Source organism: Sorex araneus, chromosome X, assembly GCF_027595985.1.
Source record: "Sorex araneus isolate mSorAra2 chromosome X, mSorAra2.pri, whole genome shotgun sequence".
NCBI classification, from domain to species: Eukaryota; Metazoa; Chordata; class Mammalia; order Eulipotyphla; family Soricidae; genus Sorex; species Sorex araneus.
In genome coordinates this window covers 303,689,457-303,704,958 of record NC_073313.1, presented here as the reverse complement: position 1 = coordinate 303,704,958, position 15,502 = coordinate 303,689,457, and the positions used below count along the sequence as shown (strand labels likewise).

The window sequence follows — 15,502 nt, the reverse complement described above, 5'->3', positions numbered from 1 at the left end:
TCCCTACTTTTAGCACTCAGCTCCTGTCCAGTGTGATCATTCCCAGCTACTATTGTCATACTGGTCCCTTCTCCTACCTACCCTCTGCACCACACACATTTGTGGTTGATTCCAATCTCTGACCAGTCCTCCTAGCCTGTTTTCCCTGGCCGTGGATATTAGTCTTCTAATATACACACCACAAATGAATGCAGTCATTCTCTATCTGTCCCTCTCCTTCCGACTCATTTCACTCAGCATGATACTCTCCAAGTCCATCCACTTACAGGCAAATTTCATGACTTCTTTTTTCCTGACAGCTGTGTAGTATTCCACTGCGTAGTTGTGCCATAGTTTATTCAGTCGTCTGTTCTCAGGCACTCGGGTTGTTTCCAGATTCTGGCTATTGTGAATACTGCCAGATGCACAGCAGTGCAGATGGTGTTTCTGTGTTTGGGGGCCACCAGGGTATATTCCCAGAAGTGGTATTGCTTGGTTTTGGTTTTTAAGCAAGCGTTCTGCATATTCTTTGCTATGCCGCTTGCCTAAAGGGAGTTTGGATTTCCCTCAGCCCTTTTCCTTTTACTCACACAATCAAGCAGATGGCACTAACTGCTGTGTGGAGTTCAGAACCAAAAAGAGGCAGAATTAAAGCTCCGTGATGTGTTACGTTCTTCCCTCCCTCTTTTAGGGGGGTGGTGAGCGGGCCCACACCCAGCTGTGCTCAGGGCTAACTCCCTGCTTTGTGCTCATGTGGTGAGGAGAGTGAACCTGGGTAGGCGTGTGTAAAGCAAGCATCTTACCTGCCATTCTTGCTCTCTCTCCCACCCCCCTCCTACTTTAAAAAAATAGTATGTATGACGAATTTCTCATTTTGTTTACTACTACAGAAAAATGCACTTGAAAAACACTGTTGGTGCTGGGAGACATGCGGCAGGCCGCCGCGCTGCAGAAGGCACAGAGCTCCCCGAGAGCCCGGCACAGAGGCACCAGGCTTCCGCTTGCAGCAAATCCGTACCTCAAACAACTGCCCAGCAAACTGGCTTTTCTCGACTGACTGCTGGATTACAAACTTGATAAACTCATTTCTTTCTTTTTTGTTAATTTTAGATCCAGGAAAACGTTTTCCTTTTGAGAATATACCAAGACCTGTGATTTTCCTAGATAATCTAGTATAATTTTCCTAGATAATCTGGTGGCACCAAATATTTGATGCAGTGTTTCTCTGGCACTCATGATCTTAAAATATGCTGCCTACCTTATCTTATCTGAAATTTCTATCCACTACATCTGTGTATGGGGTGCCAGGGCTGAACCCCAGGCCGGCGGTGTGCAAGACAAGTGGCTTACCCACTGTACCATCTCTCTGGCCCCATAATGGGATGTAGGTGTTTTTTTTTTTTAATGGAAAAAATAAATAAAAGAAATACATTTTTCTTTACAATAATCCAAAGAGAGTTACTGGAATTTAAAGCCAAGACACAAAACATCACACACGCATTGTTTTTAACCCTAAGTCTACAAAAAATGTTGGCATCACACACTGACCTGATGACTACTGAGGAAGGCAAAGTGAAAGCAGTTTTGGGGTTTTGGCAGAGCCAGGCAATGAACCCAAAATCTCATGCCAGGCAAGCGCTCAACCAGTGAGTCACATCCCCTGAGTGGCATTTAAAATGTTAGGAAGTTTCTGTTATGTACAAATAAACATTTCCCTCATATTAAGTCTTTAATAATTAGGCTCTGACTTGCTTTCCCTCCCTTCCCCGTCCCTGCACTGTGCTGATGCTGCGCTGACTGGGGTGGTGCTGCATGTCAGCGGGGGCCTGCAGGGGCTCGCCAGAACTCAGACACACCTGGCCGCAGGGCTGCCTGCAGCTGCTCGAGATGCTGAGGTCAAAGAGAGCAGCTTGCAGTTGGCGTGCGCGGGTCACCGGGGGCTTGAGTGGGTGGCGGGTGCCCACAGGCAGGAGCTCTAAGATCCCACACTATTCCTCTGGGTCTACGTTTTGGTTCTAAATATGTCTCTTGGACAGGAATTTTAATTATGTATGTAAGTTGATGTCCTGGGAATTCAAACAATTTGAAGTAACAGTTTAGTCGCACTGAAAAATAACTTTCAAAGGAGTCACATCTACTCCGTTTCTTCTTTCTGTGCACAATTCATTCTAGAAATAAGCATAAATGCTCACCAAGAGGAAAACCCTTTACCTAGGCTCTAAGAATTTCCTTGGATTAAGCTATATTTTGCTCCCAAAAGTTGAGAAAGAAAAGAGAAACAGAAAAAGAATGTCTTAATGGTGTCAACAGAAAACTGAAACAGTAAGGAGTCAGGGCCCAAGAAATTTTAGCGAGGAATCAGAAATAGATTCTACCTACACCAGTGGACCTATGCTGTTGACAATGATCTTAAATAAGAGTTTTGGCTATGACTGAAGTGTTTATGTTCTTCTCCACAGCACTCATTACCAGTTTGTCAAGTGAGGGCAAGTTTGATTATGCTTCCAAGAACAAATGACCTTAACTTTTAATTACCATGACTGGCATCTTCAAATCATTTTATTTTCATTTTCTTCAAATAATAACAATAATTATTATTATTAAATTGAATCACCATGAGATAGTTAAAACTGTTCATGATTGGGCTTCAATACAATGTTCCAACACCCAACTCCTCAACTGTGCATACTTTTCACCACCATTTTCTTTTTATTTTTTTAAATAGGAGTATTTTTTTCCCTTGAAGGAAATACATTTATTTATTTATTTTTTAATCTTGGGGGTACGGCAGAAGAAAAGACAAGCTGAAAAAGTGCTTAAGAGGGGCTGGAGCGATAGCACAGCGGGTAGGGCGTTTGCCTTGCACATGGCCGACCGGGTTCGATTCCCAGCATCCCATATGGTCCCCTGAGCACCGCCAGGAGTAATTCCTGAGTGCAGAGCCAGGAGTGACGCCCCCCCCCCCCAAAAAAAAGAAAAAGTGCTTAAGAACTTCTGAGAACCAGGGAGATGTTCAAGACTGGAGGACACATTTCTCAAGAGGGAGCCCCGGTTCGACTGCCAGCACTGCACTGCATGGTTCCCCAGTGCAGCCGAGCGACCCCTGAGCACTGCACGGTCCACTGCCCAGGCACCGCCAGGAGACTCCTCTCCCGTCCTAAATCAAGCAAAAAACAATTTCTAAGCTACCTCATAATTTGGCAACAGTTGACAGAGAACTTCCCTCTTTACGGTTATTCTCCCTAAATATTTTCAGGCAAACTATTCCTACACTGACCTGAAATTAGCTGTTTAGATAATAAACTAAAACCTGCCTTCTTAAACCAGGAGTCAAGATCCGATAGAAGGGCTGTGCAACAAAATCGGAATTATGAAAACCTTGAAAAGGTGTTCTCTGTGGGCTGGAGAGATAGTGCAGTGGGTAGGGGGCTTGACTTGCCTGCAGTCAACCCAGGTTTGATCCACAGTAAACCATATTACTCCCTTAAGCCTCACCAGGAGTGATCCCTGAGCACCGAGTTAGGAGTAAGCCCTGAGCACGTGACACTCAAATAAAAACATAAAAAATGTGTCTTACAGGGCCTGATAGTATAGCAGTGGGCAAAGTGCTTGCTTTGCACACAGCTTACCCCAGCTCTATCCCTGGCACCACATCTGCCCCATCACCCCCCAGCACTTCTAGAAGTGATGCAGCCTCTGCAAAAAGCATTTGTTTTAAATTAAACTTCTTGGGTTGGGGAGATAGCTTAAAGGGCTCGAAAACATGCTTTGCATGCATGAACCTTACGTTCAAACCCTGGATTTGAGCTCTGACACTATCCTGTCAGCCAAGCACTGACAGGAGTGAGCACTGAGTAAGAATACTCCTGAGAACCCCGGGTGTGGCACCCAAACCAAAAACCAAACAAAAGCTAAAAACGAATTTCTTCATGGTTTTATCATCAGTAAATGTACAACTTGCATACTTACTTTACACCTATGTGCCTAGAATCATGTAGAAAAATTCTTAGGTGAAAGGGGTCACGAATGGGAAAGGTCTAGTCCTGAACTAGACAAATCAGTATTTCATAGACAAACCAGTATTTCTATGAAATCAGTATTTCACAGAACAAAAAAGAAAACAAAACAGTGGGGAAAATAAAGAAGAATTCACAATAAATGAAGACACTGGATCTGATGAGCTCTAACCCCCACCTTCACATGTTCCTCTCACTCTGAAAACTGTCCTGGTTCACATTCCCTACAGGCGTTTAATTTAACATAAAATAAATTACAGAGCAATTGAAAACCTTACCAAGTGGTAACAGCAAAATCTAGGCACAGGCACCTTCCTAGAAACCTTTCAGTTATCTCATTTTCCATAATTTAAGAGACTTCCTTCTTGGTTTTCAACACAAGAACAGATTAGTTTCTACAGAAATACCTTACATATAGTGACAAATCTGAAATCTCTAAAATGTCTTTTTTTTGGTTGTTTTTTTGGCTTTTTGGGTCATACCCAGTGATGCTCAATGGTTATTCCTGGCTCTGCACTTAGGATCACTCCTGGTGGTGCTTGGGGGACCATTTGGGATGATGGGGATTGAACCCTATACTATCGCTCTGACCCTCAAATCATTTTTCTTTAAATTTTATTTAAAATTTAGTCATCATGAAATTACAAAGTTATTCATGGTTGAGTTTCAGATATACAATATTTCACCATCAATCCCTTCAAGAGCGCCCATTTCCCAATGCCCCCCAATCCCATTTGCTTCGAGTGCACCAGTGTGCCTCTGTAAGAGGCTCTTTTTTGAATATGTAAGTTTTTGCTCTGTGGTTTACAGTTGTTGCTGACAGGGTTTCACATTATCACACGTTACTACCTCCTCCTCCTGGCCGAATGCTTCCTGCCATCAGAGACACTGCCCACTCCCTGTCCTACCCCACAGTCCCACTAAGGTGGCCTGCTTCCTACTGGAGTTTCAGTTCTCATGTTCTTTGTTTCCATTGTCTTTGGGCATTTGTTATTCCAACAATATGCTTATATCTGTGCCTGTATCTTTCCAGCTAACTTTATTCAGCTCGAAACTCTCCAGGTTCTTCCATGTAGCAGCCAATGCCATGGCTTTATCTTTTCTTATGGCCAAGTAATATTCCACTGTATATATATGCACCAGTTTCTTTATCCAGTCATCTATTCTTGGACACTTGGATTGCTTCCAGATTTTGACTACTATGGATAGTGCTGCAGGAAATACAGGGGTACCACCGTCTTTCCTGCATTTTGGGGAGGGGGTCCCCCTTGGGGGTATACTCCAAGAAGTGGAGTTGCTGGTTCAATTGGAAGCTCAATCCTAGGGTGGTTTTTTTTTTTTTAAAGCAATGTCTACATTGTTTTCCAGAAAGGCTGAACCAGTTGACATTCCCAGTGGCAGTTGTCTCCTATGATTTCTTTCTCTGCTACTAATCCCCAAGTCTACTGGTTACTAATGGCTATGTCACACTAGAACTCTTCAAAATGAGATTGAAAATTGAGAAGACAGCCCAAAGTAGGGCCAGAGAGAAAGTTCAGCAGGTAAAATGTTTGCTTTGACTGCAGTCAACGTGGGTGCAAGCCACAGCACTATAAATGGTCCTCTGATCACTACTGGGAATGATCGTGGAGTGGAGCCAGGAGTAAGCACTAAAACAGCTGAATGTGGTCCAAAAATAAGAGACGGACTGGAGTAATAGTACAGCAGGTGGGGCATTTGCCTTGCACACAACCGAACCAGGTTCAATCCCCGGCACTCCCTATGGTCCCACAAGCCCCTGAGGAGTAATTCCTGTGTGTAGAGGAGCCAGGATTAAACCCTGAGCACCACCAGGTATGGGGGGTGTGTGCAGGGGCGCAGGGGCGCATGCTCACACACGCACATGAGGGAAGAAAATCTTTGTCAGGATTTTTATCTTGTCAATTTGGACTGGAGAGGCAGTACAGCAGATAAGGCATTTTTGTTCCTCAAACCCAAATGCCTGGGTTTGATATGATCCCCAAGCACTGCCAGGAGTGATCCCTGAGCATAGAACCTGGAATAAATCCTAAATACTTCAGGTGTAGTTCTAAAACAAACAAAAATAAAGTCCAATTAATAAAGATAAAAAATTATTTATGAAAGTGTTCTGAGTCAATAGTAATAGCATAGCATGAAATTCTGACCTTTAATCTTTCTAGCTAAATTCAGTTACATAGTGCCATTATGGTTACTTAGGGCAGGGCTTAAAAAGTTTCCTCTCACAAACTATTTTTTGTTGAAGATATGCAACATGGGTAAGTGCTAACAGAAACTCTTAGAACTCATCGCCTTTAATTTTAAATTCATTTTTTTGTTGTTGTTTGTGTTCAGAAACCTCTAATGGTCGCCAAAACGTTCATGGCCCCATGACAGTAAGTTATACAAGCCCCTTTGGGTCATTAGCTAGAGAAATCCAGCTAAACTTATGTGGTACCAGGGATCAAACTGGGTCAGCAGCATCCAAGGCAAACGTACTACTTGCTGACTATCTCTCTGGTCCAATTTCTACAATATTATTAAATGAAGTATCATAGTTTACATAAAAGCAGACAGTATCATGGGGCTGGGGCAATAGCACAGCAGGTAGGGCGTTTGCCTTGCATGCGGCCGACCCGGGTTCGAATCCCAGCATCCCATATGGTCCCCTGAGCACTGCCAGGGGTAATTCCTGAGTGCAAAGCCAGGAATAACCTCTGTGCAACGCCAGGCGTGACCCAAAAAGAAAAAAAAAAAAAAGCAGACAGCATCCAATTATAGTCTTTAATAAAGAGTATAAGCAGTTACAGACCATTTTTCTATTAATCTAAAAGGCTTTTAAAAATGCCCACTTTTCCTTAATGCCTGACTACAAAGGCAAATACTGTAATTGTACTATTTAAGAAAACATGTAAGATTATAACAAAAATTTGTACAAGACAGTGTATGCTAATAAGTTAACATTATAGCTCTATACAGTAAAATGGTCTTTCAATGAAATACAGATATAGTGAAAGATGGCTATTAGAACTTAAAAGTCCTGGGCCTCAAAAACATTACAAACCTAGGGATCAGTTGAACAAAAAACATGAAAGACCTATTCTGTGAAAAGTATGTCACTTATGAAAGCAACAGAAGAGCAAACCAGAAAATGAAAAATGTGATCGTGGACTGGAAAAATATATTATTATCAAAATAACTATTCTACCCAAAACATTATGCAGATTTAATGCAATTTCCATAAAATACTGATGACATTCTTCAAAGACAACAAACAATTCTAAAATTTGCATGAAAACAAAAATCCCTTACGAACATCTGAGGAAAAAAAAAAGTTGGGAGATACTGCATTTCCTCGTCTTAAATTATACTATAAAGCTACAGTAATCAAAACAGCACGGCACTGGAATAAGACCAGGCTGTCAGACCAATGGATCAGAATTGAGAATCCAGTGATAAACCTTCAGATCCATGGACAACGAATCCATTGAAAGAAGCAGGATGCAAGAAGCGAACCAAGGAAAGTCTTAAGCAAATGGGCTGGAGAACAACATGGAGATTTATCAAAATACTAAGAATGGAGTTCCCCATATGACTGAGCTATCCCATTTCTTGGCTATCTACAACCAAAACACAAAAACACTTAATTCAAAATGATGTCTGCACACCTGTGATCAATGCTGCACACCGTACAATAACCAGAATATGGAAGCAATCCAAAAGGCCAACAACTGATGAATTAAGTTGTGGTCATACTATTCAGTCACAAGAGCAACTTGCCACGCAGCTGCAGCAACTAGAACAACAAAACCCTACAGAGTTATCAGCTGAGTAAGACAACTCAAAAGCACAAGGACAAATACCAAACGACCTTATACATCTGTGGCGTCTAGAGAAACAAATCAGGGTATGGGTAACATTAACTGATAATAAATGCTGGGCACTGAAATGCATCTGAGAATATCAGGCTGGGAGGAGAGGGCAGTGGAAAAATAAGGTGGACTAAAAATGGACACGGGTGAAGAGTCATGGGATGTGCCCCACAACATTCCAGAAAAAGAACTTAAAAAGCTCATTTTATTTTGGGGGTCCACACCTGGCAGTGCTCAATCTTACTCTTGGCTCGGCACCTCAGGAATCACTCCCTTCGCTCCTGGCAGGCCCAGGAGACCACACAGGATGCGAGGTTCGAACAGGGTCAGCCACGCACAAGGCATCACCCTGCCCCCTATACTATCTCTCCAGCCCTAAAGACCCATTTAAGATCACCATTCTAAAATATTTGGTGGGGGAGGGGAAAGCTGGGTGGGAAGAAGGAGTCTCACAACCAGCAGTGCTCAGGAATGATTTTGGTAGTGCCAGAGTCAAACCACAGCTGGTAACATAACTGAGCAGACAGACTCTGACAATACATCGTGCTGCTTCTCTGTTATTTCCACAATCAACATCCAGTCAACTGACCCAACTATACCGCAACTCATAACAACTACAAAGGTTTTTTAAAAAAACTTGTATTTAGTTTTAATAAATCAGTTTATAGCACACTGGTGTTTGTGCTGACTCCTCAGAACATGCACAGTGGACCTAAAAAATTTGCATCATCTTTACTGTGCAGTCTATGTCAGATTTTTTTTATAGTATTATTATTTTATTTTGGGGACACAGTTGATGGTGTTCAGGGGATACTCCTGGCTTTGCACTCCTGGTGGGCTCGGAAAATTATATAGGGGGTAACTTTTAGGTTACAAATTGGTTATAAGAGGAGATAAGGGAATACAGAAAAAACATACAGACAAGAACCACAAAGCTGTTTCCAGTTAGTTAACTCCCTCCCCCCCCTCCTTCCCAAAGTACTGAAAGGGCCTGGAGGACCAGTGCTGGGGACTGATGTGGGGGTGGCCACATGCAATGCGAGTACCGTGGCTCCTGTACTCTCTAGCTCCATCCAACTTTTCTGGTTTTGGTCACACTTGGCAATGCTCGGGGACTACCAGAGGTGCTGGGGATCAAATGCGGCTCAACTGTGTGCAAGACAAGTGCATTAACCGCTGTACTACTGCTCTGGCCCCAAGACTCTATAAATTTTATTAGCTATGTCAGGTATCAGTAAATGTTTACTAGTAGGGACAGTAAAATCCAGAATAATATAATCCTCTTGCCCCTAATTGTTCCAAAGGATGCTGGTTAGAGAAAGTCCTATGGGAAGGTACAAATGATAAACACAGGGATAAAGCAAAATAGAAGTGAGTGCTTAGCCTAGAAAGAATATGAAATATGAATAGAAATCAAATAGGAATAGGAATAGAAAAGGATAGTCTCCTGTTATGTGAATATAATCCCATAATAAAGTAACATGAGTTACTCCTGAACTCTAGAATCTAACGATGTTTGAAGGGCTAGGAATATACAGACCAGAAGAGGGCATACTTTGCATCTACGAAGCCCTGGCACAGCAAAAATAAAGAAAAATAAAAACGCATGATTAACCATTAACATTCCATCTGGGGATGAGAGGAGGTCTATAGTAATAGCAACTAAGACAGTTCTATTACTGCGGGTAACTTGCAGAGACCCAACAAAGCTGGCCTGGTATAGGCAGCATCTTCTGAGTAGGCACTGGTCAGCAAAACAAAGGCAACAACCTGCAAAATGCCAGCCTTTGTTCTAGCATATGATTAAAAAAAGGAAAAAGGCCCCCTCACATCTTCATGTCAAAGACTCTGGTCTGCGTCCCACTCACATTGGGAAATGCCTACAGGTGTTACATACAGGCAGAACAGAGGAAGGTGCAATACTAACGCAAAGACTAAACCGATGAAGGAGAAACCTTAAAATACTTCCTGAATATCACCATGAAATATAGTATGGTCACTGTTATGAGCTATGTTCAAAATCCCTGGAACCTGGTGAAGGCAAAGAACTCAATACAACTTATGGGAAACAATTCATTTGTAGAACTGTCATTTTATTTATTTATTTATTTAGGTCACACCCAGCAATGCTCAGAAGTTATTCCTGGCTCTGCACTCAGGAATTACTCCTGGCAGTGCTTGGGGGACCATATGGGATGCTGGGAATCGAACCCGGGTCAGCCACATGCAAGGCAAACGCCCTACCCGCTGTACTATTGCTCCAGCCCCCGAACTGTCACATTTTAAAGCTGTGTTATCATCTTGTGTATTTACTTTCCGGAAAAAAGATGGCTCTCAAAAGTTGATTTTATTTATTATTTTTTTTTAGTGAATAAGTACCTTTTCACTTGTGGAACAGATTCAAATATACATCGGGTTCTCTGACTTTAGATGTGACAGGGTCCATCCAGTCTCATAATGGAAATTCTATACTCTGAGCTATTGTTCAGTAATGATTTTAATACCTATTGGCAACAAGAGAAACACAACCCATTGCATCTAGGGAAATGTATCAAATACCAAATATCTAAAATTAACAAAAAAGATTGAAGGAGGGTTTTGGGTCACACCTGGTGATATTCAAGGGGTTACTCCTGGTTCTGTGCTTAGGGATCACTCCTGGTTGGATCAGGTGACCATAAGGGATGCTAGGGATCAAACCTGGATCAGTCACATGCAAGGCAAGTGTCCTACCTGCTGTGCTATCGCTCTAGCCCTAAATTAACAAAAATTTAAAGAAAAATTATTACAACTTTTCAACAACAATCAGAATAGAGATGGAGCCAAGTTAGCATTCTTTATCATGGAATGAAATTGTAACGAAAGAATCCAAAGTTACCTTTGCAAAACAGAAGGAAAACATCACAGCAGTAAAACAGCAGTGATATGAACTCAAGCACTTCTGAGGGTCCCCAGGATACAAAATGAGCATTTCTCATCTGCTACATACAAGGACTGTATAATGTAAATTTATCAATTTTTTTTTTGGGGGGGAGTGGTCATACCTGGCTGGCCTCTCGAAAGACAAACACCCTACCCACTGCACTATTGCTCCAGTCCCAAATTTACCAACTTCTTGAACTATAACTTTTTAATTTTCCTTCTGCAGAGTCAGGACTCAAAACAGGTATCCTATACACAAAGATTTTTATTGTTGGGCTGCATTCCCGGCCCTTGACTGTGAATGGGAATGAACATGAACTTGCACTATTCCCAACTGTTAACAGACATGTCTCCCAGTCAGGACTGTGTTCTGCAATTGGGCTCCTAGCTTTAGCACCTGCCCTGCCCCTTATTAGCTCATGTTCTTGGACACACTCATTTGAATTGAGTTCACCTCTTTTGAGTCTACTTAGGAACGATTATTGATGTAATGTGCAAATGCTTATGCCCCAAATTTCCAAATCCTATACCCACGTCTCGTCTTTTATTTATCTACTACTATCAATGGTAACGAAGAAGGGTGACTCGAGAAAATTTTGTTATGTTTTCTGTGGTGTGGAGAATTGAACATTCAAGGAAAACTACCAATGAATCACATCTCTGGCCCTTCATTTCTTAAAGGCACAGTGTGCGGACACTCAGACGACTTTAAAGACAGAAGTCTGCATTCTACTTAGGCTTCTTGGTGTGTAGCCACTGGAAAACAGTATCAGAGTAGGACAAACTTCAAGGAACCTCAGAATTTTAAGCTGTAAGGCAAAAGATTTGATGGGATGAAAGCCATTCGGATGTCAGCTATAATACAACATAATACGATTATGAAAATGGTTTTCTATTTATATTTAACCAAAGATTTTTTCCTCCTATTTTCTTTCTAAAGAAAACCTAAGCAGGTACGAGAATACAACAGAAAGACAAGTGCCGCAGATTTGTATTCTTTTCACAATGTGCTTACTAGAGAGCTCCGTCAAGATTTCAAATTTTTTTTTTTTTTCGGGGACGGGGCAGTCTCCCAAGTGGTGCTCAGGGGACGGTGTGGAAGGAAGTCCTCCCAGGGACTCTGCCGGTGGGCTCAGCAATTAGCTGGGAGGCACCGAGGATGCCTGTGGTGCTGGTGAACTCCACAGGACACCCTTGAAGCGAGGTGATCTGGGCCTCAAGACACACTCAGTGGTACCCAGGGCCCAGGCAGTGCCAGGGATCAAACTGGGGCTAGCTGCAAACAGGCATGAACCTTAAGCCCTATACCATCTCTTCAGTCCACACACTATATTTAGTGAAAGGGCAAGAAACATGTGAGTCACCGAGGGGCATTATCGTCTGCATATAGAGCCTTTGAGAATGTGTAAAACTTGCTATTTAAAACAGAATTTTCATAATTATTATATAACAGTATCATCACACTTAAATAGTAAACTAGCTCTATTTATGCTAGAAAAAGATACCTTACAAACCATTTTAGACACAAGGCTACGTCACTTACCACTTCCGTGGATGTTTCTGCATGTTCAGAAGTGACATGTTCTTGAAGAGACGTCTCCGTATAGCCCATTTTTCCACAGTAGGGACAAGTGAAAGACTGCGGCTGCTCTACAGAGAAAGCTTCCCCACCATAGTACAAATCTACAAAATAAAGTGGAATTGCATTGAGAATATTTTTTAAGTTTTCTTAATATGTAAAAATGTAATTATAAGGTACAATGATTAAAAAAAAAAAGAAGAAGACTGAAATCTCCAGTAACTTTACTGTCAAGGAATGCTAGCTTGGACATCTCTGACCTCATGTGCATGACACTCCTACTCTTCCAAAGGTCCATGGAATGCCTTCGTAATTCCTTCGCTACAAACCACTAAAGCCTTCAAAGAAAAAAAAGCTAGCAGTTTATCCTTCGTTTAATTTTGAAACAATTACTTTTACACCTGGTCTAATCTTAATCCTTTTCCTTTATCCCTGTATATACTATGGCAAAGCCAATACCAACAAAAATAACTGGCAGGCTGTAGCAAAACTGAAAGCTCAAGTGCTCAGAAGGAAAGACTAAGATGGCCATAATAAATAAGCCACCTCCTAGATGCAGCTATTTGTCTATGAAGCACATTACTGCCGCAGAAGAATCCTTAGCATCTCGTTCATGTACATGTTAACTTGAATATGTAATATGTAATAACAGAATATGTAATAACATATCTTTTGTTTACTAAAAAACTGGCCAAATAGTGAATTCTCTGAGGATAGTGTGTTGCCTCACTAGTTCGCCTCAAATAAATCTTTCTGTACTGTTAGTACAAAAATGAAATGAAACATATATTTAGTATCACTTCAACGCAAAGAACTCTTACTAATATGAAACAGAGGCTGTGATTGCTTTTGCAAAGAGAAAATGGAAATATTCTCTACATGACAGATGTGTTCATTTCGAGTAAAAGACTACCTTCACTACCTAGGGCTCATGGAGATATCCCCAAAGGGCGGAACACGCATGCTGCGCTCGGTTGCCGAGGCACACCAGGAGCGCCCTGAAATGTATCAACTCCCTACTCAGATCTCCTATTCCATGCATAAGACAGCCGGCTGGTAGGTGGGAATACAACACACATAAAATAGAATTTTATCACCAAATAAAGGGAATTCATAAAAATTCAGAGCTTGGGGGCCAGAGTGATAGCACTGCGGGTAGGGAACTTGTCTTGCATGCATCTGTCCCGGGTTGGATCCCACATGGTCATATGGTCCCCCCACACCACCCTGATGAGGAGTGAGCCCTGAGCAATGCTGGGTATGGCTCAACAGCAAAACAGAAGAAACAAAAATACCCCCAAAAACCTCACAGATAATATCACAGTTACTACTAAAAGATGGGATATTTTTGTTTTCTCCCTAAGATCAGAAACAAGAAAACCACGTCCAGTCTTACTACTCTGACAAATCTTTTGCTGAGAATCTAACCAAAGTAATTAGGCTAGAAAATGAAAGCCATCCAGATGAAAAGGAAGAAGACCATCTCCATAGATCAAGTGAGATACATTTGTACACATAAAACCCTAAGGCATACATAAAAAAAACCATATTAATACCAATAAATTAGTTCAGAGCAACATTATATAATATAAACCTACAGACAAAAACTTTTTCTATACATGGGGCTGCAGTGATGGCACAGCGGGTAGGGTGTTTGCCTTTCATGCAGCTGACCTGGGTTCGATCCCTGGCATCCCATATGGTCCCCAGAGCACCGCAGGAGTAATTCCTGAGTACAGAGCCAGAAGTAACCCCTGAGCATCGCTGGTGTGATACAGAAAGGAAAACAAACAAACAAACAAAAACCAACCACTTTTTCTATACACATTACACATGCAGGAGACAAAAAATTTCCACTTACAATAACAACAAAAATCTGAGTACTACTACACTGAATGAAGGGTGTAATTCTGCAGTTGTGTTGAAAAAAACTAAAGACAATCTTAATAAATGTAAAGATATTCCATGTTCACAGACTGGCAGTTTTAATATTATTGCTCTCCAAACTGATCTAAAAATTCATGTGGAAATTAAAAGAATCTAGAATATCCAAAAACCAATTCTGAGAAAGAACAAAGTTGGGAAGACACATTTCTGGATTTCAAAATAATACTAAGCTGCAGTTATCAAGACAGTGTAGCACTAGTATGAAGACAATAAAATAGATACATGGACCAAAAATATAGATATTTATGCTCCAGTGGTCCCCTCTACTCCTTTTGGGGCTTTTGTGGGTCTCAGTAGCGCTCAAGGGCTACTCCAAGCTTGGTGCCAAGGCTCACCCCAGGGGTGCTAGTGGATCATGCAGGGCCAGGGTCTGAACTCAGGCTCCTGCATGTAAGCATGCTTCCAGCCCTCTGTGCTACCTCCCCTGCCAGACTTTTCTACTATAAATTCAGATAATGTTGATATTTTAAAAATGTTTATTATGATAAACATTTGCACTTAATAAAATATAAAACTGGTTTTGACATATACATAGACACACACAATGAGAAGATCACTAAAATCAACTGACATTGTGCATGTGTGCTGAAAAGATAGGAGATCTAACTTTAAAATTCCAACTCTAACTCTAGTCCATCACATGTTACCACTGGATCAGCAGAACCTACTCATTTTGTACAATGAAACCTACTCTTTGATCAATATCAAACTATCTGCCCCTCCGACCAACTGATTTTCAACAAGAATGTCAAGATCATTCATTGGTATAAAGTCTTCTCAACAAATGATGCTACAACTCAATATGTAATATGAAACAATGAAGCAGTGGAGAAAGCAAGCAGGTAGGAGACTTGTTTTGCACTCAGGTTCCATCTCTGAGCAGTAAGTCTGAGCAATGCCGGGTGCTCAGATCCAAATCCATCCCCCACCCCATAAACATAAGTTGGACTGCTACTTCATTTCATATTAAAAAAAAACCAAAAAACAACTAAAAATGGTTAAAAGACCTAAATATAAAAGTGAAAACTTTAAATTTTTTTAAAGAAAATGTAAATTTAAATCTTAAGACATGTATTAAGCAATAGTTTCTTGACACTAAAATAAAAATATAAACTGAACATCATTGAATGTAAACTTCGGTGCTTCAAAGCATACCACCAAAAAAGAGAGAAGACAATTCACTGAATGGT

At 41.3% G+C, this 15,502-nt stretch overlaps 1 protein-coding gene across 3 annotated transcripts in view; it reads right to left on the bottom strand.

Annotated features, from left to right (window-relative positions):
- KCMF1 (potassium channel modulatory factor 1) overlaps positions 1 to 15,502 on the bottom strand; it is a 76,735-nt gene that overhangs the window by 15,563 nt on the left and 45,670 nt on the right. For all 3 annotated transcript variants that reach the window (XM_055121650.1, XM_055121651.1, XM_055121652.1), the window contains one exon: positions 12,330 to 12,469. In XM_055121650.1, coding sequence (XP_054977625.1) covers positions 12,330 to 12,469 — 140 coding nt within the window. The remainder of the gene's footprint in view (positions 1 to 12,329; positions 12,470 to 15,502) is intronic.